General features: G+C 43.0%; 1 protein-coding gene across 1 annotated transcript in view; it reads right to left on the minus strand.

The window, feature by feature from the left end:
- TMEM178B (transmembrane protein 178B) overlaps positions 1–27,497 on the minus strand; it is a 301,611-nt gene that overhangs the window by 229,382 nt on the left and 44,732 nt on the right. The window contains exon 2 of the mRNA XM_063135067.1: positions 2,141–2,254. Coding sequence (XP_062991137.1) covers positions 2,141–2,254 — 114 coding nt within the window. The remainder of the gene's footprint in view (positions 1–2,140; positions 2,255–27,497) is intronic.

Below are 27,497 nucleotides of genomic sequence, written 5' to 3' on the forward strand. Positions count from 1 at the left end.
AAGGTGAAGAGGTCATGCTAAACATTTTTATTCACTTATTCACTTATTCACCCACTTATTTCCCATTTCCAATAACGATGCTTACGATTGAATACCTTCCTTTACTATAGTGTAACTATGTACAGCCCTGATTTGGATTAGGACCAAAGTGCACCAGGAGGAGAGATTAAACCTCCTTTTCTTGCCCGTTTCCTTCTCAAAATTATGTGTGGGGAGGGGCAGCATATGGATTTAAAAAATCATTTTTAAATCCCCTCTGGAATTTGGGAAGCAAATGGGTGGAAGGGAAGGTTTAATGTTTAGTACACTAAAATAAAGAAAAATATCTAGTTCAGCTATACACTATGCACAATTAATGTAACGTGTCCTTTGACCCTAAGGGTGCAACAAAGCCCACACTTGCAAGGATCTAAGTTCCATTGAATACCACAAAGCTTTCTTCTGAGCAAACCTGCTTAGGATCATGCTACATGGCTATGATCCTATGTGCACTTACTTGGAAGTAAGCCCTACTGAACTCAGGGGGATGTAATGTTGAAGAAACATGCACAATCCAGTGTAATATATTACCACCACATTAAAAAGAGATCCATACAACTATGATAAATCAGTTGGTGACATGGACAAAACCTTTTAGTGTGTGGAAGGGAGGGGAGATGTATCATTGGCCTAAAATGTGAGACAGCAATTGAAGTGTTAACTTTTGCAGAGATGAAGTTTTAGCGACATTTTAACTTTGCTTATTTTCCGTTAGTTACATGGCTGTAACTGTCAGAATTGGAAACCGATGAAGTGCAAACAGTAAATCAATCATGTGTATCAGACCTAGTTGTGAATTGTTTGGAAGGGGGAACATATTTGCAATGCAGACTTTGACTCAAAATTGCACTTGCCAGTACATGAGATTTATATATCCCATTGACCATCTTATTCACTTTCCAGATGTTCTGCACTTTACTGATTTATTTGCTTTGAAATGATCTCCTTCAGGCAGCTAGCAACCCCAAAGCATCACCGCCAAATCAAAGCATCTTTGCCCCTGGTCTCCCTGTTATTGGCAACAAGACAAACTAATAAGCCTTCTTGGTCAACAAACTAGAGCAGCTTCCCCCAACCTTGGGCCCTCCAGAGGTGTTGAATTACAACTCCCACCATGCCCAGCTCAGCTGGAGGACACCTGGTTGGGGTGGGGGGGGGCAGCAGGTTTAAAAACATTAGGCACAAAAATGGTATGGGATGTTTATTACTGTCCTACCAGGGGATCATGAGAAAAGATGCTTCTTGACTCTGACATGAAATGCCCTTCCTTCTCCAGCCTAAGGGCCACAAGGGAATAAGAAATCTCTGATGTCAGCCATGCATCTCAAGGCCACTGGTTTCTCTGTCATGTATGGTTGCTTCACAGACTGCTTGATGCCCATGGGCTGCAATGACGACCAGCTAGACTTCTGGTGGCCTTGTGTGTATTGCTTTAGGCAAAGAGATGAGGAGAGCTGGCTTGAGGGGGTGGGGGAGCGAGTCTTTGGATGAAAGAGGAAAGGACTTTGGACAATTATGAACCCATTTGAATAGGAACAGCCTTCCCAAACACAAGCCCCAATTGTAACCCTTTCCGAGTATCTGTCGGAAAGCAAAGGGGTCCAAAGACAGGACTGTGTATTCAATCCATGCCACTCTGCAACTTCTGCTTGGTTAACTAGGCATCAAAGGGACCAATTTACATGTGACTTGGGTGCACGCAGGGATACTTGGAAGTCTGAGAAGGAGAAGTCAACTCTTGGCAACTTCAGCCAATTAGTGGACATGTAAATAAGCCTGAAGGTTCCCTTTTACACTTTAACCCGTGAATTCAGCTGGAAATTCTGCAGTAGCATCGCAAACACAACTGTTAACATGCTGAAGGTCTGATTGGATTCGAAATGACAGCATTGGTTCTGTTCATCATTTCCAAACATAATTCAATAGCAGCCAATGTGCTGTCACGCTTGGTCACCAACATGATCTTTACTGAGGCAGCGTTTCCTGCACAGGCAAGAAATCAACAGAGCCATCTTGAGTAGCTAGAAGCCAGGCTTATTCTCATTGCAGATCTGAAACGATGCCCACAACATGGAGAGAATGAAGGAGACAAGGAACTTACGCAAGGCATGCCACTCATCCTGGCGGATGGTCTTAGTAATATTGTAGGTGAGATTCTTGGGAATTGTTGCTGAGGAGTAGTGGTACTTGATGTATGAACACTGGTCGATGGCTCCTGGGAAAGGCAAGGAGACATGCAAAAGGCAACGTTATTTATGCAAGATTAGAATCCGCTTCCATTAAAGCAATAGGTCATAAATACGTGTGGAAAACCTGCAGGGAGAGTGCAAATAGTGGGGAGAAGCCCAGCTTCTGACCCTCCCTCCCTTCTTTCTAGAAATGCTTCTGAACAAAGAGACATTGTTGGGAATATTACAACCTCATCTATAAATTACAGGAAGAGGGCAGTGTTGCAGTTAGCTAGTTAATGCATGGGAATTTGGGGCATAGCTAGCCTTAGGATCTCTATAGACTATGGTGGTTTCCTGCTCCTCCCCTTCCTTTCCCACACACTCTCTCTCTACTCTCTCTCTCTCTGACCTCCTCCATTGCTGGGAGCACATGTGCTGGCTCTCTCTTTTCTGCCACTGTTATACAACAAAAAGAAATGAACTAGACAAATTTTGTCTGTAAATTATAAACTGTACCTGCATTTGTAAATGCCAGAAACTATGAGTAAACCATTCTACCTTCTCTTCAGCAAAAGAAAGATATGATCTCTCTCTTTTTAGCCTTTTTTGTATATGGGGAATTGCCTTTTATTTTTGTCCGCCAACTGCCTTTTTAACAGGAGGCAGTGATACCAAATAATTTCATCAGATATGACTGGGCATCTATCAGCACCAAAAATCTGTATTATTACACATCCGAGGTACTCTCTACGCGCGTGCACACACACACACAGTGACTCATTTCTTTTAAAACCGGGTGCACAACCTTTTCAGCCCTGAAAAGGCAGTCTTAGTGAATTCATGGCAGAGTCAAGACTTGAGCTGGGGACTTCCTAATTTGCTAGTTAAGACGTTGACTTTGGATTCTTTGCATGTTTACTTGGAAGCAAGTCCCACTGAACTCCATAGTGCTTAGTTCCAGATAAGTGTGCATAGGTTTGCATCGTTAGCCTGCAATCTTATACACATTTTACTGAAAGTAAGTCCCATTGACCTTAATGGAATTTACTTCTGAATTGTCATGCTCCGTTAGTCTCTAGAGCAGTCTGATCCCCTCTGCCACTTTTACTGGCCTTTTTGACAATTAAAAGCAGCAAGAGAAATACAATGACCTGATTCAGATGATACAACAGCCCATCGTGGGTTAATTAACCCTCACGGTGCCACAGGGTGTGCCATCCACCTTTATGAATATGCATCCCCTAGCTTGGGGTTGCCGTGGCCTGACACATTGTGTGACCTTCAAGGGTTAAACAACACTCACGTAACCCTAGAACAGACTGTGGGTTATGTGAGAGTTGTTTAACCTTCAAATAACCCTTCTCAGCTGTGTTCACATTACACAACAAGCCACAGCAACTTCCGGCCAGTGGTTGCTCATTCATAATGGCAGACAACACACACCATGATGCCTTGTGGGTTAATTAACCGATGATGGGCTGTTGTGTCCTTCAATCTGGCCCAATCATTCCTTGAAACAAATCAGAAGCTCTTATGCATTTATTACACACACACAGGAAAGGGGATGGCTGTTTGCAGCACACATATAGTGCCACAGTAAATCAGATTAACAGACACAGGTGTCTCAGAGTGAACCCTGTCAGTTGTAGTTATCTGTTTATAGCCCCTTCTTGGAGGGCCGGTTTACTGTTCCAGTGAGGCAGTCAAGGGCTCCCCCTCCCAACTCCATTTTCTGCAATAAAAACATAGCCTGGCACCATTCCCTCCTCATTTTGAATAGAATGCCCCAATGGGCATAGCGATGCTATGTCATGATGTCATGTCATTCCCGGGGGCATACTTAGGTAAAATAGATGGCTTTCCCCGCCCCCCTCCGCTGCTGTCTTGTCCAAAATCATGGCTCAAGAACATAGATGAAGGTCATGCTTGAAAAAGTCTGGTTTTATTGTACCACAGATGCTTACATAAAGGACTGCATTGACTAGTATATTCAGGGCCGGCCTCAGAATAAATAGCGCCACAGGCGAGGAGTGCCTTTAGTGCTCCCACCCCCCACCCCCTGTGGTCACCTTTGTCAGGCTACCCTGAAGGTTTATGGAGCCTGGTGTATAGGGTGACCATATGGAAAGGAGGACAAGGCTCCTGTATCTTTAACAGTTGCATAGAAAAGGGTCCTCTTTTTTCAGGTAGTCTGTAAGTGTCCACAGTAGCTGACTCACTGTGCCTCATGGTACGACCAGCCCTTGATGAAGGTGGGATGTTATCGTTTACCAGCTAAAGTGTAGCAAGGTAGAAATGTCAGAGAAATCCACAATGGATTCAGGTCAGCATGGATTTCTGTAAATCTGACCTGTGGATTCTGCAACAGATCAGCTTTTTTCTGAATCACGCAGATTCTGCTGAGCTGCGGAGCAGTTTCTTTTATTAGGCGGGAATTTGCACTGATTGTGCAAATGTGCTGATGCATTCACTTTACGAAGGAGCTACTTCTGGTGGAGATGAAAAGTTGCTAGAACTGGTTTATTGATATGGATCAACACAGCTGTCTGCATTTTGGGATTCTTTTGGGTAAATAGTCATGATGAGTGCTTGCATTTCAAAATCAATGACCACACCACTGGCAGCGGTACTGGTAGTGTTGCACACAGTGCAGAGCTCTGTCAGGTGTCCAGGCAGATATCCAAGTTCCTCATACCACTGGACAGTACCACTGAACTGGACACCGCCTCAAGGCCTGAGTGATTGCTTCATGGATGCAACTCTGTCTTGCTATACAAGGTATCACAAGTAGGGCTGTGCTCTGCCTCAGACCAAGGCCCCAAATCCGAGCCAAGCCGAATAGGCCGCCTCAGCTTGGTTCCAAGGCAGTTCTGGCAAAGCCCAAGGCTGCCCAAAGCTTAAGCCAATTGGCTTCAAAGCTTCGGGCCACCTCAGTGCTTCCGAGCTGGCCCTCAGCAGGTCCCATACCTGCTGCCTCAGCCTCGCTGCGGAGGAGGCAGCAGGTAAGAGGGGAAGGGGGAGGGACTTACCTGCCTCCGCTGTCCGCTGCCACCATCCGTGCATCTGGCGGCTTCCACTGCCACTGACACATAAGCCTGGAAGTAGGCCACGCAGCCTACTTCCGGGCTTATGTGGCGTTGGCAGTGGAAGCTGCCAGATGCAAGGACAGCAGCAGCAGATGGCGGAGGCACCAGGAAAGTGGGGAAGGGAAGACTTTTCTGGGTGCCAACTGCATAGCCTGGCTGCACAGCTGCCACCCAGAAAAGTCTGAGTCACCTTGGAGGGGCCGAATTTCACCTCGGCTTCAGTGCCGAGGCGGGTCGGGCAACCCCCAAAGCACCCCTGAGCTGAACCGGGGCTGCTTCGGGGGCTCCAAACTAGCCTCCGAGGTGGTTAGGGGGTGGGTGCACAGCTCTAATCACAAGCAAGGAGGAAAACTCAGGACCTGCAAATGTGGGTTCAGAACCAAAGGAAGAAAAAGAGGTAGTGCAGGGGGCAGCTCATGGAGAATGGGGGAACTCGCAAGGTGAACCCTGGGAAGGATCATAGAGCCATCCAACAGAGTGTCTGATTGTGTTGGTTTCAATAGAAAACTTCCTCAAAGGAAATTAGACTCAAGAGTAGTTCTAGAGCTCAGGTGAGAAGCACACATGGACCATGGCTACCCATGATCTGGACACTAGGCTGCAGTGACATATGACAAATAATATATGAGATTTGGTTTCCACCAGGCTAGATCGTTGTTACCATTTGCTTTTATTAAATGAGCTTCGGAGCCATGTTCATCCTGAATCTGCACTTAGCATGAAGGCACCACAAAAATCAGAGGGTGAGTAAAGCGTTATGCAACCAAATTGCTAGTTACTACAATGCAGGCGGGTGAGCAACTTCCCAAGTTACCGGAGGTGTTCATTGTTTGCTTTCCTTGCGTGCTCCAAAACATTCTGCCTTTGACAGCAATTAGATTAGACAAAGGCAAATATTATAGGGGGGAAAGCAAAATATTTACATATGTACCCGTCTGCCCTGACAGCGTGATGGGTTCCGGCATGTGCCTTCACCATCTGGGCACCAAATGCACACCCAGAACGAAAGTTACCGGCTAAGAACTGTACTTTAAAAAGAAAGCCGTTGTGATTGACTTATTTTTTTAATGCCCAAATGACCATCTTCTATGCAACGAACTATTCAGTATTGTTATGTCAGTCTGAAAGATGCAAAACCATACCTTCCACACACACAGCATCCACCCCCACCCCACCCCCCAAATTAGCTCTCTTATTGAGCAGGAAGTTGTAAAATGCTTATTGTCTGGAATTAGTCTTTATGTTGGCACAGGTACTAGTCCAGAGCAAGCTGTCTTCTAGGGAGGCAGGAAAGTATACAAATCCACTGGGGAAAATGAGAAGCAGAGAAAAACTGAAATTGACAGATTTGACCAAGGCAGATTTGACAGCAATGTTCCCTGGCACCATTTTTTTTCTTTTAGATATTATTTCTTCCTCCTTCCTGGGTTTATTAGCGAGGTGATCCCAACATGTCAGCAATCATCCAGTGAACCACAACACTATGACCCAGTTTTCATGTAATGACAACCAGAAGTACAGGTTGAGTATGGGTTGTCATTGAATCATGGGTTGTTATTACAAACCCTGGACTGTGGTTTAACTATGGTCAAATAACCCAGAGTTATCAACTCAGAGTTAAACCATAGTCCACAGTTCACACATAATGACAACCCATGATTCAACAACAACCCACAATTCAACAACAATCCATACTGAACCCAGACTCAACCTGTACTCTGGGTTGTCACTACGTGTGAACCAGACCTATGTCTTTAGTCAGAATTGACAATATAATGAAGTCACCAATGGCATGTGAGAGCAAGAGCAGTGAAAATGAATAAACCAACAGTTTTCATGGAATGCTGAAAGCCTTCCTAAAAAGGCTAATTGGCATAAATCCAGTGGTGTAATATTAAACATTGAAGTGCAGCAGCTGCTCATCATGACTCCCCCTAGCTGTGCCCCCAAGGAGAGTCCAAAAATTCAGGCAGGTGTCAGTGGTACAGCCAGGGTCAAACTTTGGAGCCAAAGTTCAAGACTCTGCAGCTCAGGGGAAGGGGACTGAACTCAAGAGAGTGGCCATTGATGAGGGCAGCAGAAGCAAAGTCCACTTTAATCCTGTGGTCAAGACAGAGCTCTTGATCTTAAAATGCAAAACTGCACATGTTCAGGGTATTATTATTTTTTAAATCAGTGTTGGCAAATATTTTGAAACAGAAGGAATGTAGAAGCAGTTGTAAAGCCTGGAATGATGCTTGTGGGAGGTAGGAGAGGAGGAGAAAGAAACATTAAGTGTGCGTTCCACACCTAAAGATGCAAGGCCATCTAAAGGGGGTTGCCATAAGGCCATTAAGTCCAGGATCTAAAATTACCTAGTTGCTCCACTGGCAGTTGTGTTGATCCATGTCCACAAACAAGTTCTAGCACTTTTCATCTCCACCAGGAGCAGAGGAGGGCCTTCTCTGCTGTGGCACCCTGGCTGTGGAATGAGCTCCCTAAGGAGGTTCACTTGGCACCTACATTATATGCTTTTAGACGCCAGATGAAGACCTTTTTATTCTCCCAGCATTTTAACAGTCTATAAATAAATTTTAACTTGGTGTTTTAAATTTGTAATTTTGCATTGCTGCTGTTTTTATCTGGTTGAGCTTTTATATTGTATTTTATATTATGGTTTTATACTGTTGTTTTATACTTTGAATGGTCTTAATTTTTGTGAACCACCCAGAGAGCTCCGGCTATTGGGCGGTATAGAAATGTAATAAATAAATAATAAATAAATAATAAATTTTACAAAGTGAATGCATCTTCACTGCCCATTCAAGGCCAACTCGTGCAAAAATATTTTGCATGATTTTGCATGACAACAGAGAACAAGATATTGTCGTTGGGAAAAACCATCCCCGCCCCCAGCTGCTGGATTGTAGCTAAAGTCAGAGGAAATGGGGAATTCTGAAAGGGGCAGGGGGAGATGGCAGATGATGTCAGCATCCTTGCTATTAAAAAACTGCTGGCACTGTACCCCCACCCAACACTGCAAGCCTTGGCTCAGCTACAGCCCTGGTCAGATCTATTTGTAACAGAACATAAGAAGAGCCCTGCTGGATCAGACTAAGGGTCCATCTAGTCCAGCACTCTGTTCACATAGTGGCCAACCAGCTGTCGACCAGGGACCAACAAAGCAGGACACAAATGTAACAGCATCCTCCCACCCATGTTCCCCAGCAACTGGTGTATATCGACTTACTGCCTCTTATACTGGAGGTAGCACATAGCCATCAGGACTAGTAGTCATTCATAGCCGCCTCCTCCAGAAGTTTATCCAACACCCTTTTAAACACATTTAAATTAATGGCCATCGCCAGATCTTGTGGTAGGGAATTCCATAGTTTAGCTATGCACTGTGTGAAGAAGTCTTTCCTTTTATCTGTCCTGCATCTCCCAGCAATCAGTTTCATGGGATGACCCTGGGTTCTAGTATTAGGAGAGAACCTAGGGTAATAGTAATATATTCCACATTAAATAGGTCAGCTCTTTTAAGTAGGGTGGCCATACGAAAAAGAGGACAGGGCTCCTGTATCTTTAACAGTTGTATTGAAAAGGGAATTTCAGCAGGTGTCATTTGTATATATGGAGAACCTGGTGAAATTTCCTCTTCATCACAACAGTTAAAGCTGCAGGTGCCCTGCCCTCTTTTAAATCTGGTCACTCTAGTATAGCTCCTGCACCTTTAACTGTTGTGATGAAGAGGGAATTTCACCAGGTTCTCCATATATGCAAATGTCACATGCTGAAATTCCCTTTTCTATGCAACTGTTAAAGATACAGGAGCCCTGTCCTCTTTTTCGTATGGCCACCCTATTTTAAGAGCCCTGAAGCTCTCTACAAGACAATGGTGATCAGATAATGAGGCTTCATATGCTTTGCATATGTACTTGTCTGAATATACATATGAATAATGCATAAAGTGTATTTAAATAGGATTTTAAAAGATCAGAAAACAAGAAGGAAGATAAATGATGTCAATCCTGATGATTTTTCCCCCTACCGATGCAGTCCTGTAAATGTCTACTCAGAAGTAGATCCCACTGAATTCAATGGAACTTACTCCCAGGTAAGTGTGTATAAGCTTGCAGCCTGCATCTTCCCTCCTAGATGAATGTCTTCTTCCTGTTAATAAACATTAAACTTTTACATTATTGCAGCAATTCAGCACAAAGTTAAACTTGCTGAAGGTGATTTACTTTGTTGACTCTGTATTGGATTCTGGCTTATGCATGTAACTGCCTGATCTTTCCTTAGAACTGCGCTTTTAAAAAACCATCTGTGCTACCTTTAGCTGAGGTCTAATTTCTCCCCATGATTCTCAAGCCCTGTAACTTCATGAGGAATAGTTACAGGAACTGGCTATGTTTAGGTTGAAAGATATTGAGGCCCGGTATTGGCCAAAAGGCGGGGTACAAATAATAATAATAATAATAATAATAATAATAATAATAATAATAATAATAATAATAATAATACCAGAGACATCCCAGGAAGCTGGTTGGTGGGAGACTGAGGACAGGGGTGGGGAACCACTTTCATCACGAGGGCCAAATTCAATGTCAGAGACACTTTCAGGACCACATTCCAGTGGTGGGTGGGGTCAAACGGATGAGTGGTGGTGGAAATCTCAGCATTGTGTAGCTTAAAGCTCTTCTTGCTAGTAACTAAGCCTTGGGAGAGGCATTTAAACCTTTTAGGATGGATGAGGGGAGTATTAAAGCCAGGAAACCACCAATAATAGGTGGCTGGGGAGAAAGAGGCCAGGGCCAGGAACACAGCCATCTGGGGAACTCTAGAGGACTGGATTGGAACCCAAGGAAGGTTGGATTTGTCCCCTGGGCTTGAGGTTCTCCAAGTCCTACTGTTGTTGCTTCCTACATTGTAGATCCTGTATTGAGTTCAGGTAGGCTGACCCTATGGAAAGGAGGACAGGGATCCTGTATCTTTAACAGTGGCATAGAAAAAGGAATTTCAGCAGGTGTCATTTGTATGCATGCAGCACCTGGTGAAATTCCCTCCATCACAACGGGTAAAGCTGCAAATACAAAAGAGGGCAGGGCTGTTATACAACTGTTAAAGATACAGGAGCCCTGTTCTCCTTTCCACAGGGTCACCCTAGTTCTGGCTTAGACTAGATCCAGTGGAGGCAGGTGGCTCTGTTGTTAGTGGGACGATGAATCCACTCCGGCTTTTTGACAGAGCCAGACAGAACTCAAAAGGAGCTATCCAAGGTAGCCTCTTTTGAGTTCTGACTGGTTGTGACTAAAACCCGGCGTGGATTCATCATTGTGCTGACATCAGAGCCAACAGCCTCCACTGACCAGATGACATCAGAGGTCGCTTCCAATTCAAAAAAAAAATATGAAATGCAAGTCCTTACGCCTACTTTTCTCTGTCCCTGCAATCCAATCCCCATCTTCTCCCGAACCTTCTCTCATTCTGCTCCTAAATCCCCAAACACAATGTAGGAGAAATCAAAGTGATCTTTGTGTACACATGGAATTATTAAAGTGTGTTAAGATGTTGCTTCAGCTTTCCCTTTCATGTGTTTAGATAGTGCTATTCACAGCAGATAATTAATTCAAATGCTATTCTTTGCTCAGGCTTTGATTTTTACAAATGTACTATTTGAGCTGATTTGATAAATATTTACAATATGAACACATTTCATCCTACAGCTTGTTTAGAAGATATGTTAACCGTATCTTGAGATTGCACCTGCATTGGTTTCAGTGAGAAAATGGTCATGTCCTCTCACAGTTTCCACACACACACACATACACACACCCTGCTTCCTTGAGTGGCTAGGTTAAAATGGAATACACACTGTCAGATCTATCCCCAAGTTTGAAAGTATAATAAAATCACTATTGTTCTTAACGTAAATTCAGATGGAATAGGATGACTTTAATCCCATTCTCAACACTGGCAATTTCCAGGCTTTCAGACTCTGACTCACTGTTTATGTTGTTCAATTATGAATAATTCCAGATCCACCTGGTTCTTGTTTACTAATTTGCACTGGTCCAAATTTGGCTCTTCATTATGTTTTCTGGATTTCTGGCATCAGATTTATGACCTCGGCAGATGTTCATTTAAAACAGGAGGAAGGAGCCCTTGTTTTATGTTGAAGCTGCATTCTTTTCCGGGGTAGTTTATCTGTCAGGGGCCAGTGCCCAAATAGGGTAGGGCCATCTTTTATATCTCTCTTTATGCCAACCGTTTCTTCTCTCTCCGTATTTGTTCATACAGCATGCTAATGTACATTCAGTGATTGAGTGTGGGTTGCTGTTGAATCACGGGTTAGTGTGTTGTCTGAATCCATTTTCCACAGGGTGGATTTTTAACATGCAGTGTAGCTTGTTAACCATCCTAAACAACCCAACAACAAGCCATGGGTTCTCAAGGTGGCTTGTTTGAGAAAAATAAACTACATTGCATGGTTAACAAGCCACCCCATAGAAAATGTCCTGGGTTCAGACAACATACCAACGCATGGTTCAACAAACAACCCGCAGTTCAACAACAACCCACACTTAACCACGGAATGGGAGTTAGCGTGTTGTGTGAACCCAGTCTCTCTCTCTCTCTCGTTTCTCCCAGCACAGTGGGCAGCCTGGAAAGGGATAGGTTGCTGTTGCCATAGGTCTGAACTAATTGTCGGCAGAAAACTTTCAAAATTAGCCCAAGAGCTACATGAAATTAAGGCGAGGACCACAGGTAGCTCATACCTATTTAGGATGCCTTTAAATAAAAGCAAATGTTGTTTGTTCTGGTCAGCAAAACACCACTAAGCATAAGGAGTACCTCTAGTTTAGGAAAAAGAAGCACTGCCGTATTCCACAGATCATGCTCCCTTGTGTTTTTAATTTTGGTATTTTCAATGCAGTTGTATATTCCACATCTTGTTTGTTGTCTTAGAACCTCCAGTAAGGGAAAGGCAGCTTTCCCAAACCCAGCATCTTCCAGATGTGTTGGACTATAACTCCCATCAGCTCTAGCCAGCATGGGAGATGATGGGGGCTGCAGTCCACAAAGTCTGGAGGGGAGGAACCTGAGGAAGGCTGGATTAAGATACTTCTACATCACCCAGAAGGTTAACATCTTGTACATGTGCAGTCCATCCTGATTACTAGAAAAGTCTGAAAATGGGCATTGCCCCATCTCTCTCTTGGAGCAGGGAATGCACCTCAACATTTCACCTCTAGATATTACCATTCACTTTACTTTGCTAACCCAGATATCAGGCCCTAACCAAATCCTGACAGACCAGTAGGGATATAAGAACATAAGAAGAGCCCTGCTGGATCATACCAAGCGTCCATCTAGTCCAGCATTCTGTTCACACAGTGGCCGAACAGCTGTCAACCAGGGAACCACAAGCAAAACTCAACCTCACCAAAGTTCTCCAAATTTCATCGAAAAGCTCATTTCAACTTGACTCTGTATCAGATCGAGAACTTAATTTTTTTTTCTTTTTGCAAGAAAATCTGTGCGCATTTTTCTAAATGTATGCATCAGTTGCCTGCAGGTTTGAAATGTATGTACATTGATTAAAGTGTATTGATGAGCATTTTTCAAAAGTGCACTTTTTTCATGTGCATTTTCCAAAAGTCCCACATGCTGTCAAACACATTTTTGGGGCTCCACAAATCACATTGCAAGCTTGGAATGTATAGGCATTAACCACGGATTGAGGCCGAGTCCATGTTCTGGAAGGTAAGAACTGTGTAAACCCTGATTAAAAAAATAAACTGAAATGTATTTCTCATACATCCCTACACACCACTAGGAGCAGCCATCTCACTAACTCAGCACCTCCAACAGAAGGTTACATTTTAACATGAGCATCACGAGTAAGGCTGTACCAGATGTACACAGCTGGCTGAATCTAACAGCTGGTAGGAAGGATAAATATCCAAAGTCTGAAGGCTTCCAAGCACTGAATCACCACTGGAGAATGATGAGCTCAATGTTTCCCTTCTACAGCCAAAGGAAGAGGCCTGGAGAAGGGACAGGGCAGAAAGGACAGTTATGAAACACATATTTAGCCCAGCTGTTAACAATCTCCAGGCCAGAGGACAGTGGCAGGCAAGAGTCAGAAGAAACAGCTTCTTGTTCCTCCCCTCATTTATCTGTCTTCATGGGCAATGAAGTTTGAAAGGCTGGAAATTCTTTGTTGCTGCTTGTTTGGGGGACAGAAGTTAAATGATTGATAAAGAGTCACTGAGACACCTGTTAGTGGTAAAGCCTTGCTGCTGATTCAGCAGCTTGTTGAGTATGCCTTTATTTCAGGATGAAGAGGAGTACAAGAAGTCACAGGATTCCCAGCATGGCACAGGAGCCAAAAAGACAACGGATGAGCCAGGAAGACATTGGGGCCCAGGTCACATCCCACCCCAGTTATGCATTTGCTAGATGGCCTACAGCAAGGATGGATTGTAACTCCCATCATCCCTAGCCAGCATAGGGATGACATCTGAAGGGGCCACATGTTCTCCATCCCTGGCCTATAGTACAGCACTCTTTTTTTCTCAGTTTCAGGCCCTGCCTGGAATAAATGCAGCATATGTAGTGGTTAGAGCAGCCTTCCCCAAGCTGGTGGCCCCCAGAACATGATGGAAGTTGCTGTTCAAACAATCTGGAGAGCACCAGGTTGGGGAAGATGGATCTAAGGTCAATTCATGAATTGTTGGCTGGTAGGACTCTTTGATATTGGAAGAAAATTCTCAGACTAAAGTTAGTCAACTAGTATTTGGATAAGATGCATCCATTAACTATGCATTTATTGCATCCACCTAAGTGATCACAAACATGTTGCTAAGGAATTTTCTTACTAACATTTTGAATGATTATTACTATATTCTAATAATAAGATGATATCCCACTCAGCATTGAACTGGGGAGCATTTATTTGGCTACTGTTGGGAACTCTGTTTCAAATACCGTGCAATCAGATGCTTCCAAGAAGCCCACCAGAAGGATACCAAGGCAAGAGTCCTTGGTGCTGCTTATCAGTCTCCTATAGGCATCTGGTTGGCCCCTGTGTGAACAGAATGCTGGACTAGATGGACCTTGCTCTGATCCAACATGGTCTTTCTTACACTCTTATATTCTCTTAGTCCTCTCCCTCTGTGATCTGTTCCCAGCAATTGACATTAGTTTATTTATTAATTTATTACATTTCTATACTGCCCAATAGCCGAAGCTCTCTGGGAGGTTTCACAAAAATTCAATGTCATATTGCCTCTGAACAAGGACACTTCCATTTAGACACTATGGCTACAAGCATTAGAAAGATATATCCTCCACAAATATGATCCATCCCACTTTAAACCATCTGAACTAGTGGCCATAACTATATTTTGCAGCAGTGATATTCCCTATGTCAGGAGGGGAGGAACCCCTGGACTTATAGATGTTGCCAGACTACAACTCCCATCATCCCTGACCATTAGTTATGCTGGCTAGGGGTAATAGGAGCTGGGATACAAGAACATCTGGAGGTTCACAGGTTCCCCTCTCTTGACATAATTGAATAATACGTTGCATGAAGAAGTACTTTTTTTGTCCCTGAACCTATTGCCAGTTGTTAGGTGCTACCAACAGCCACAGCTACCAGAATGGGAGACTCAGGTAAATGTCACTCAGATGAGTAGAAGCAAGACTTCAGATGCATATGTTGAAGGCTTTCTTGGTGGATTATAGCCTAGGAAAGTATAAGAATCTCACTTTTGCTTGCAAAACTTATGAGGATTCCCTGTTCACAACTTCAAACATGATCACAAAAACAAAGACATATGCATCGAAAATGTTCACAAACTGCTGAATGTGTACTTGTATTAGATTTGTGCTGACAGTTAGAGCAGTACGACAATAACCAGTTACCTAGGGAGGTGGTGGGCTCTCCTACACTAGAGGACTTCAAGAGGCAGCTGGACAGCCATCTGTCAGGTAGGCTTTAAGGTGGATTCCTGCACTGAGCAGGGGGTTGGACTCGATGTCCTTATAGGCCCCTTCCAACTCTACTATTCTATGAATTCCATAATTTGTGCAAATTTTCCCCATAGAGTGAAGCATACCCAGTTTAGTCTATAGAGGAAATTTAGGAAATTTCCACAAATCAAACAGAGGAAAGTTGTACAGATGTCACATTCGACTGCTGCTTGATTTGTGCAATTTTCTCATTCGCGCAAAACAAAGAGCATTTGCAAATGCGAACAGGAATTGGACATGAGGCGTGGTGATGTTGAGAGAATTTGGCAATCTTGAAATCACTCATTCACGCATCCCTATTATATCCATCTAATTCCCACTTTTGCTCCATAGCTGTGTTATAACAATCTAGTGGAATAATGTTCTCTATCAGAGGTTGGCAACCTGTCACCCTCTAGATGTTTTGGCACACAATTCCCACAAGCCCTAGCCAATGGTGAAGGATCATGGGAGATGTAGGCCAAAACATATGAAGGGGCCCACATTCCTTACACCTGCTCCAGATGGTTTGCTTAATGCCCAAGAAACAGAAACCATCTCTCCCCCCAGGGTTTCTTTGCTTGTTTTTCCTTTTACCCTTTCCCATCAATTTGTTGCTTTTTGTAGGCCTTTATTCCAATGAGGCTCAGCAGAAAGAAGTGGCATTTCCACTTAAAAAACAATTGCCCTGATTTACTGGAAGGAAACGTGCATGCAAAGGTGCTGTTCTTGCATTTCCCCCAGGCTCAAAAGGAGCTGGGTGTTCAATACTGTCAACCATCCACTTGGGAAGAGAGAGCAGGATTCAATTCCCTCTGCTCCACACCTGCCAGATGATCAGTGGTACTGAACACCATGTAATTGGCTCCTGGACCAGCCTTTTTAGCACAATGTAACCCAGCCAGCACCTGCCTGCATGTGCATTTCATCTCATTGCAATGCCTTCTTTCAGTGGTTGTGGGAGGGGGGCATTGCTCAGTAGTAGAGCACATACAGAAGCAGCCAGGCCCAGGATCTACTACAGTTAAAACATCTCAGGTGCTGGGAAATTGCTCCACTTGAAGACAAAGGCAGTGTTCAGAAGACACCTTAAGCCATGGTTTTAACCACAGTGACTAAAAATTTTGCCTTAGTCACCATGATTAAAGCCATGGTTTAAGGTGTCTTCTGAACAGGGCCAAAGAATAATGAATCAATGGTCTCACTGATTAAGGCAGCTTCACATGTTCAAACTTTCTAGATGCTCAACAACCCTGGCCGTTTCTACATCTGCCTTTTCCCCCAGCATCATCCCGGGATTGTTCCTGTGCATCCAAATGACACACAGGAGGTCCCAGGAACAGGCAGGGATGATCCCTTCATTTTCCTGGGATAACCCTTAGGTGTAGAAAGGACCCCTATCTGCAGAGGAATACTTAAGGCTTTCTGTAGAATCCTTCCTGTTGCAAAAGATTCTGGGAAGTGCTTTGGGGCTCACATTCATTCCACACAAAGCACCTGCCTCGCTATCCTTGTGCATGAGCTAAGTGCAACCTCAATCAGTGATGGACAACCCCTCTCAATTTGATTTGGCTTGGGTGTCTTGAGAAAACTACATTTCCCAGGTTCACTGGTGCTGGGGACATTAATGTTCCAGCATTCCCAGTGCCAAGGAGGTGGAGGGGAGGGACATGACTCTAATTTTGGAAATAACAATCAGCTCAGCACACAGATGAGCATGGCAAGCATGTCAAATTCATATTGTGGCTTTCAGCAGTGTCACTACCATGAAACATAGCCAGCACTTTGTAGCTATGCACTGCCATGAAAGATGGGTGGTGGAAATGTGCCATCTTTTCAGAAACCTTGATAAGCTTTTGAGGTATTGTAGCTCATACTGGGTCAGGGTGAATGAGTGTTGGTGTTTTTATTGTAGAACTCACATTATTGAACCAAGTAATTAGGAATAAATTGCAAACTTCTAATTGACCAGTATCAAGGCGCCTTTGATCTGTAAATAAATTCAGTGGTCGTACTTAAGTGTAAGGCTATTGCTTTAATAGGCTAAAAAAAACAACCCACAACCTTAGGTCTGAGAAATTATAGTATGTATTTATATGTCACTATCTTAATGTTCAAAGAGAACTGCACCTTGGATACCTCCTTTAGAGTTCTGACTAGTTCTGACAGAAACCCGAAGTAGATTCACCACCCCGCTGTCTTCAGAGTCACCAGCCTCCGCTGATCTGAGTCTAATCAGAGGGTCGGTGCACACCTCTACTACCGACTTCCCTTTCGAGGTTATTGTAAGGAGGATGCCTAGATCTTGCAAGTGAAATGCTTTCAATACTTTCGAAAGCACTATGCAAATGTTAAGTATTATTATTAAGATGTTTTACTTGTGCAACTAAAAGAATGCCAGGTGTAAAGCGACCATAAGTGCAGGAGTCCCAATATGTTCCTAACAAGTCTCCAAAGAGTCAACGCTCAGCACTTTGGAAGGAAGTTGTGATAAGGACACGTCAATCTTGTGGAATATCCCAGTACTTGAACGGCATCCAGCAAAAACAAAAACACATGGTGAAAGGCATCACTGCTACTTCCCAATTCCCTGGAGCTTGGCAATGGACAGCTGAAAACAGCTGGGACAGAAATAATGGCGGAGAAAGCCGACAAGTGATGCGGCTGTTGTTGAATGTTGGGTTATTGCCAGAACTTTTCTCCTTCTGGAACTCTGTTTGTGCTCAGAAACAAACACACATCACGCAGGTCTTACACAGCAGAGCTGGTTTATTTCCTTCAGGCTTCTGTGCAGTTCAATTCAGATCAGTTCAGATCAGCACACTGAGGCATACACAGAGAGCAGTGATCGTAGAGCAGTGATCAGTAAGCAGTGATCAGTTCCATTTTACACAAGTGAGAAACTATATACAGATCTACACAATTCTTATCTACATTACATACAGCTGTGATGAGGCTAACTTAGAATCTTGGCAAGGTTCCCGGAACAGCCTCTATCTCAAGGTAATTGCCCACAGATAGACTTTCTCTGTTTAACCCTGAGATAGCCATACACACACAATTTTAATGACTAAGCAAGTATTTCTTTTCATATACTTAACAGTCCTCCTCTTGCGCATGTTGTTTAAATTGTGTTACAATCTGAGACCCAGCTTTAAAAGCATCTCTTTGTGTTTTACCATTGAACGTTCCACCTGTCCTTTCTCATTTTGTTTTATTTTGAATACCCATTTACAGGTAATGGCTTTTCGACCTTCAGGTAAAGGTACTAGCTCCCACGTTTCATTTTTTTCCATTGCTCTGATTTCCTCTGACATTGCTTCATGCCAGCCCTGAGCTTCTGTAGGTTCCATCTCCTGAATTTCCTCAAATGAAGTAGGTTCATAGGCTATTAGTAAAGCTCTATGAGAAACCTGTTTGCTTTGGTATTCATCTGAATAACGAATTGGAGCTTTGCGTTCCCTTTCTGATCGTCTTGGCATAGTTACAGGCATAGTTTCCTCCTTTACAGTTTCTTCCCCCTCTCTCTCTTGCTGAGATTGTTCAGGAATTTCTTCTGTTTCTACAGCTTTCTGTTCTACAGGCAAACTTACATACTGTTTTGTTTCCTGCATTTGTTCATGAAAAACTACATCTCTGCTCACAATTACACTTTTGTGATATGGAGACCACAAACGATAGCCTTTTGTTTGTGTATCATATCCCAACAGTTTACATTCCAAACCTCTTTGAGCTAGCTTTCCTGGTCTGTTTTCTTTCTGAATATGAGCAAAACATTTACTTCCAAAAACCCTTATATGTGACACTCTAGGTTTTCTGTTGTAAAACATTTCATATGGGGTTTTTTCATGTACAGAGTGGTAAAGCCTGTTTAACAAATAATTTGAGGTGGACAAAGCTTCTGCCCAGAACAGGTTAGACAATCCTGACTCTTTCAATAGAGCTCTTAACATGTTCTGCAAGGTTCTGTTTTTCCTTTCTGCAACTCCATTTTGAAATGGTGAATATGGAGCAGTAAGGTTATGTTGTATACCCTCATCACTGAGGAATTTTTTAAATTGGTTGCTAAGAAATTCACCTCCCCGGTCCGTTCTTAGATTAGCTATAGGTTCTTTAAATCTATTTTTACTCCACTTAACAAAGGCTTTAAACTTTCCAAAAGTTTCACTCTTCTGTTTTAACACATACACAAATCCAAATCTACTGTAATCATCAACAATAGACAAGAAAAATCTGTTTCCTCCTTGACTTGTCTCAAAAGGACCTGCAAGATCTGCATGTATTAATTCAAAAATTCTTTTTGTTGTTCTCTCACTATGTTTTGGAATGTTTGACTTATGACACTTGGTTTCACTGCATACATTACATTCTAGATAGTTAGAACATGGTTTGATTTTCACCCCTTCACACAATTCTGGAATCTTAGAAATTGTTTTATAGTTAGCATGACCAAACCTTTTATGAGTTAAATGGATACACTCTTGGTGTGGTTTGCAATTGGCTATTGTTTTTGTTGTGACTTTGCTGGCTACAACTTCATTTTCTGTACAAGTATTAATCACATACAAAGAATCTTTCATTATTCCCTGCACACACACCTTGTTTCCCTGTTTTATAGTACAATTTTCTTCAGTAAAACAAACCTCATACCCCATTTCTGTTAACTGAAACACACTTAGAAGGTTTGTTTCTAATTCTGGTACATATAAAACACTTTGTAGTTCAACTCCCAGACAATCAAAATATACATTACCCACACCACAAATCTGGATTTTTGTTCCATTTGCAAGGGTAACACACTTTTGCTTTGAAGTAGAAGTTTCCAAGGTTACAAATGAAAGTTTGTCTTTTGCCATACTTATTGAAGCCCCAGAGTCCAAAAACCAAGGATTCATTGTCTCTTTGACTCTTGCTAGAAGACACTTCTTTGTTGATTCAGCTTCATTCATGTTGTTTTCTTCTCTCCACTTTGCTGTCAACAGCTTCTTCTTCTTCTTGTTGCAATCCCGCCTTAAGTGTTCTGTGGAACCACAGTTAAAGCATTTCCTTGCCTTTAATGCAGCCACCACATCAGAAGATTTATGGCTTTGTTGAAATTCAGCCACAGGATGTTTAAGGCTCTGTTGTTTTGAAGCTTGTCTTCTTTCATAGGTTTCCAGTAGTTTTCCAGCTACATACTCAAGGGTTAAATTTTTCTCCTCTTGACTTTCCATCATGGTGACAACCGCGTCGTACGATGAATCAAGACTTGACAAAATCACATAGACTTGGTGTATAGTTGTAAACTCCATCCCTCGTGCCCTGAGTTGATTGAAGATTTCTCTCATGCTTTTCAAATGGTTTGACATAGACTCCCCTAGTTTCAGCTTCATTCCATACAGTTTCCGGGTCAGAATTATTTTACTGCCCGCTGTTTCTCTTTGATATACAGCTTGTAGCGCATTCCAGCACTCTTTTGATGTATTCAAAAACTGAATGAAGGAAATTTGAGAGTCTTCCACAGCTAATGCAATAACTGCCATTGCTTTTGCATCGTCCTTAAACCATTTAGCATTCTGTGGATCTGCTCTATCTGGTGGATCCTCTGTGACTACATACCACAGTTCAGCCTGAATCAGATACATTTGCATTTTGTAAGACCATAATGCATAGTTAGAGTCATTCAGCTTTTCTAACAATTGATGCAAACCAGACATATTAGCTCCTGCCATTCCCTCTGCTTTAGGAATTGGTATCTCACCGTCCTCCTGCTCAGAGTCCTCCTCAGAGTCAGCCGACTGAGATTTTTCCTCACTTTGCAGCACTGGCTTTAGCTTGATGTCTTCCTTCATCAACAGTTTTCTGTTTTAGCAGACTCCTGGTTCTGATACTGCACCGTTCCCATCAAGTTCTGGTTCTTCTGCCTGGATTAGGCTGGCGTAGGCTGGTCTAGGCTAGACTGGGCCCATAACCTTTGTTGGGTTATTGCCAGAACTTTTCTCCTTCTGGAACTCTGTTTGTGCTCAGAAACAAACACACATCACGCAGGTCTTACACAGCAGAGCTGGTTTATTTCCTTCAGGCTTCTGTGCAGTTCAATTCAGATCAGTTCAGATCAGCACACTGAGGCATACACAGAGAGCAGTGATCGTAGAGCAGTGATCAGTAAGCAGTGATCAGTTCCATTTTACACAAGTGAGAAACTATATACAGATCTACACAATTCTTATCTACATTACATACAGCTGTGATGAGGCTAACTTAGAATCTTGGCAAGGTTCCCGGAACAGCCTCTATCTCAAGGTAATTGCCCACAGATAGACTTTCTCTGTTTAACCCTGAGATAGCCATACACACACAATTTTAATGACTAAGCAAGTATTTCTTTTCATATACTTAACATTGAAACTCTCAAATCAAAACTTTTGGGATGAATACGTAAAGCAGCCTCTCAGCGATCTGGTCTTCTCCAAAGTGCTGGAGTACAGCTCACATTATCTCAGCTAGCTCAACCTGCCCGTAGGTGCCAGGCTGATATCCCTAGCAAGACCTATCACTCCAAGGTTTGCAGAAGTACCAAAAAATAAAAAATCATTAGGGAAACCCCCACCCTGAGGAGCGATGGGAGACTCCCCAACACAGCCCAATAAAGACTGAGCATGCTCAGCGGCTCTCGTGGTCATTGTTAGTAGTGGTAGTAGCAATTGAAATAGTTGTAAGTAAATAAATGATGAGCAATACTTGTATTGTTCATTAGAGTGATCTCAGTCGTCTTTACAACAATCCTGTAAGAGAGACCAGTTTGAGTATTCCCATGTAGGTGCAGCTGAGAAATAATGAGTTGCCAAAGGCCACCCAGTGGGTGAAATGCAAAAATTGAACTGGGTGCTTCCATACTTATAGCATGGTTTTTAGCCTCTGTGCTGTACTAATTCTCAGGTTTAACAGAGTGATAGATCCACAAGAAGGATGTGTAATAACTAGGGTAGGGAAAGTGGACAAAGAAATTCTGTCTAGGAATTCACTCCAATGTTCTTGGAATACTCAGAGTGTTGCCATCTTCTAGCATCAGGCCTGAACAAGCCTTTGAAATCATTCATGTGATTTTACCAGTATCTGCACCTTGAGCAAAGCACATGTAGCTGTTTTAATGAAGATCATCTTATGTAGAATGAATGGGGGGGGTAAAGAGAGGGGCTCACAGTCGATAATTATTCAGCAATGGATATATGCTTAAGTCAGGTTTCTCAACAGGACTCAAAGAAGTGTATCCATGTGTTAGCAACGTATTTGAATTTTTTTTCTTTCTCTCTCCTTTTCATCTAAGGGCATAATCTGTCGAGAAGTCCTCTGGTGCAAGCCTTAGAAACATGACTGGGAGACGTGCAAGAAATTATCTCCCCCAGGAAGAGCTCACAGAGAGTATGAGCCTGCAGGTCAGCACTTCATAATTTATTAGATTAAAACAAGAAGAAACCTCAGCAATATGAAACCCCAATGAGAGTCTAATGGCTGTTCTAATACGAATGAGTGAGCAAACAGAATGGGAAGTGGGAGTGGGCATGATCCCTTGACACTCAATAACAAGCCAAAGGAATTTCTAGCCAGGATCCCTCCAGCCTTGAACAGTGTCCCATCTTCCATAAGGAGAAAGGAAAGAACAATACAGGCAGGTAGGCAGAGAAATGCCTTCAGCAAGTTGAGAGTTGTTCTCAAAATTGTCAGGTTTCTAGTGGTGTTAGGATTAGCAAATTCATTCTTCAGGATCAGACATTTAGTTTATCCATGCTATGGTTTCTCCCTCTATTGTTCATTAATGTTTGCCTCTAAGAGCAATGGTTTTAAAGAGGGAATGGCCACTTTCATCTAACATTGTTAAAGCAACTGGGGACAACAGGAACCAAGGAACCTGCCTTATACTGGGTCAGAGCACAAGTCCATCCAGCCCAGAGTCGTCAACACTGACTGGCAGCAGCTCTCCAGGGTTTTAGGTAGGGATCTTTCCTAGCCCTACCTTGAGATGATCAGGATTGAACCTCCGTGGAATATAAAATGGATTTCACTCTTTCTCCCTCTCCTGATTGGAGTCATCTAAGATTATAGCAGTGAACACCCCTAGTCTCATATCCACCCTTCAATCTGAATTTCAAAGACACACATCGGTTTCTCTCTTCTTCATCTTCTTCTGACCATGAGTGTCCCTCAAGAGCTTCAGTGAACTTTTGCTTTATTCTTAGGGTGCACTGGTTTTTAGGGTAAAAAGAAACTGGGGGAAGAATGCTTGCCTGCAGTCCTATTCCCACTTAACTGGATCTAAGCACCATTGAACTCAGTGGGACTTAAGTCTGAGTAGACACATATAGAATTCCAGCTTAAAAGTTCAAACATCCAAAGTTTGGACAAACCTGGATTGGCACCAATTTTCTGTATTCTCTCATTGTCTTTATCATCTATCCTGCTACTGCTGCTTCCACCATGGTTGCTGGCTTTGCTATTCTGATACTTTTGGCTTTTCTTATTTTGCATTTACCACCATGGAACCTTTCTCAGTCCACCACACACAATACAACACTGTCCTATAACAGCAGCACAGAGGAATAACTTCAGTAGACAATGGCATTGTGGCATATCTTGTGAAAACTACCAAAGTTTTGAAATGGGAGAAATAAAAGAAGGCTTTTTTTTAAAAAAAAAAATGATGGTGTTTCAGTAAGTGACACCTCCCACAACCCCCCAAAAAATAAGCCAGAAATGATATAGAGCCATTTCATCATAGTGTTCCTTCCACAACCTTCCTTTGACCAACCTGGCTGCTGCACTAGTCATTAAAAATGGTTCCGCTATCTTCTGAGACTGTAGTTCTTTGAGGTTTTCTAAGCCATGTTGCTATTGAAATGCAGTGTACTGATTCTAAAATATTTATGCCTAACTGATTAATCCCTGATTAGCTTTTCCCAGGGATGCTAGCTTTTTCCTCTTCTTTTAATATGCTATTCCAAAAAGCAATCTACATTTTTTTTATATTCACCTTTTTAAAACTTCATCTCCAGCCTTGTTCTTGTGCCATCAGAAACTCCAGTAGAGTTAAGAAAGACATGAATTGCAGATGAGTGGTGCTGGCAGATCAGCCCTTCAAGTATGACAGCACTGGACAACATCTCAGCATATGTCCATTCCAGCAGACAGAAAACTGCAGACATGTTTGCTTCCCACAGGGACAGCATGCTCTTAAATATTACACAGATGTGGTGCCATTGGCTGCATCAGGATTACTCCAGAGTAAATGCTGAGCAAATCTTATCATAGCTTGGCCATGGTGGTACAGGGTTAGGGTTCAAATGACACAAAACTTTCATGAAGACAGCCATTGATAAGTTCTATAACCAATATGCACAGTCCCTCATGCTACAAGGGCAAAACAAAAGAGGGCTTGGCCATAATTCTCCAAGAATATTGTCAGAATCCTTGAGCAACAGCCATGCATACCGATCCAAGCAAATATGGCAGTCACATGCTATTGTCCTGCTCCATCTGGGATTCCATCATCTGCTCTGAGTGACAGCTCAGGCAGGGATGCTTGACAGGGGACGGGGAAAAGAACAGTTTTATCACCATGGCCAGCACCATAGGTACCAGCCTAGGACTTGGAATGGCTTCAGGAACATGGAGAGCGCTCCTGCAGCTAAAATACTGAAAAGTTGCCCCAGCAACTGCCTTAGAGCAACTAGCAGGGTTTTATAGCCAAGCCAGGAGAGTTGTCCTTCTGGGAGCTCCCCCTCTTCAAATGCTGCATCTGAATTTCTTAAAAGGTCAGTATCCTTCCCATAGTTACTGGCTGCTTCTGAGTGGTGAGTGTCTGGGGAGCAAAGAGCTAATTGGGGAATGTTCCCCAGAGCCCGCCCACACACCCATTGGTGGAGCCTGAGGTCTACTCCTTAGTCAGACGGCAGCAGAACCACCTGGGGATTGAGAAGACAGGATGTAGGATAAAAGGTGGGTGGAGGGTCCCACTTGTGAACGTCCATGAACTGGTTCTGGTTCCTCCTCCTCACAGTTGCTGCCACTCGAAACCTCTGTCTCAGAGGGCTCTTGGTTCTTGTCCATGACAGCTATGGATATTTCTGGTTTTGAATTAGCTTCAGTAGAAGTACCTATCTTGTAGCACTCATGAGTGGTTTTGTCCATAAAGTGCCTAGGAACAAAATTAAAAGCAGTCTAAGGTGCTTTAATGTCACAGCATGACTAACCAGGTTGTTGTATTAGTCTCCCCACTTCTTAGAATGGGTACCCAGGATAGCACTTCATAGACACAACAGTGGTGTGGTCAAAAGGAAACTCTACCACCTTCATGGCCACATCAGAAGCATTCAAAAAGCTGCTCTGAGATGTTCAACTAGATCCAACCCATGTCTTCCACCTTTTGTGTTCCACCTTAATCCCCCAGTTTCCCCCATAATAAACCATCGGGATGTTCGGTTCCATAAGTGCAACAGAAGGTGCCCAGGAATGGTTGTATCAATGGCTCATGCCACCTCCATATTCCAGAAGATGACCAAGTCATCATGCAGGAATGGTGCCCCAATGCAAATTCTTCAAGGGAGTTCTCAAAGCCAATCAGAAGCACACATTTCTGCATCAGATCAATTTAGCCCCCACTCCCATGAAGGTGAATGGGAACTGGATGATTTGTCCTTGACAAAGGTGACATCCAAGCACTAGCAATATATAGAATGCCTGATTCTAGACTGATGCAAAATAACAAACCTCCTGTAGCTATTGCTGCACTTGTATTTTTAGGAATGTTTCTCCACCCCACCCAACTCCCACCTGCAAGACTTCCCCCATGCCTAGCAATCTATAATAATACAGCTATGCTTCCTAGCTTCAACGAAACATTCACTAGGTAGCTGATACACAGGGAAATAATTCAGCATGGACTAGATCAGCCATATTTTCATAAACCCAGTGTTGGTGTTATAACTATCAAAAGAAAATTAGGAATAAAATGAATCCACAACAACTCCATTAAAAAAAAGAAAGAATGATTATATCTAGGCTGTAAATTACCATTAAAATGAGCTTCCTTCCAAGCTCTGCCAACACTGCTGAACTAATGTCCTTAATGGAAGGCAGAGTGGATTGTTTTATGAGCAAGAGATATGAATCAGCATGAACAATCCCACCAGTTGTTTTGTCTTAAGAGCGGAGGGTGTTATTTTTAAGATGGCGCAAAGAAGCAGTGTTCTATTATAGGTCTCTTCTTCTCCTTCTTCCTCCCTGCCCTCCTCCATTTTCCATTTCCATCTGCTCTTATAACCAGTCCCTTTCTCTAGCAGCAGCAGCTATTATTTCCCAGAGAGTCAGAAATGCTGTATTCTTCCAGCAAAACAGTGGAGGGGAAATAAATTCTCCAGTCCCTATGAAAATGTAAGCTCCAAACAACACAGGTTCAAGATCCAAGATGTTACACTACAAAGCCGTTTCCCCAGAAAAGTAATTTGGGAGGGAGTGGATGCAATTTGTCCAGCTCACATTCCCTACAGTGCTTTGGCACAAAATCAAAATCTCACTTCAGGGTAGGGACATGTCACCCTCTTTCACTCCCTCCCTGGCTCTCTTGTTCGCTCTAACATTCATGAGCAGTGCTTTTGGGTTATAAGTTCTTAATGTCTGTCTCACCCACATCCCCAACACGCACACTGCTGACCGCCTCTCCTAGCCTTTGCACTTGCAGGTTGTTTAATCTTTCTCTTTCTTAAGAACTACTTAAAGATTCTGATCCATGGTAGCAAAACTGCAGCTGCAGGCAGTGAGGTGGGCAGCTGGCAGGGACGACAATGAATGAGCAATAGCAGGGGAAATGTCATCTTTAGCAATAAAAGACACAAACACACGCACACACAAAATCTCTTTCTCCCTCTGCAACTCCATAGTTTAAAGCACCACTTTACTCAACCCCTTTTGGGCTTCTTTTTTATTAATCTGCTCAGGCGCTTATTCATATCTATAAGTTGAATGTGTACATCAGGGATGATGAACACCTTTCAGCCTGAGGGCCAAATGCAATTTCAGAAAAGCTCTTGGGGACCACATTCCAGTGGTGGGTCATGGCCATAGGTAAAAGAGGCTGGGCACAGAGACAAGGGACCAAAACACGCACACGCGCACACACCAAAAAAACCACCAGCACATTGTAGCTGAAAGCTCTTACTGCCAG

This window comes from Elgaria multicarinata, chromosome 9 (genome assembly GCF_023053635.1).
Source record: "Elgaria multicarinata webbii isolate HBS135686 ecotype San Diego chromosome 9, rElgMul1.1.pri, whole genome shotgun sequence".
NCBI lineage: Eukaryota > Metazoa > Chordata > Lepidosauria > Squamata > Anguidae > Elgaria > Elgaria multicarinata.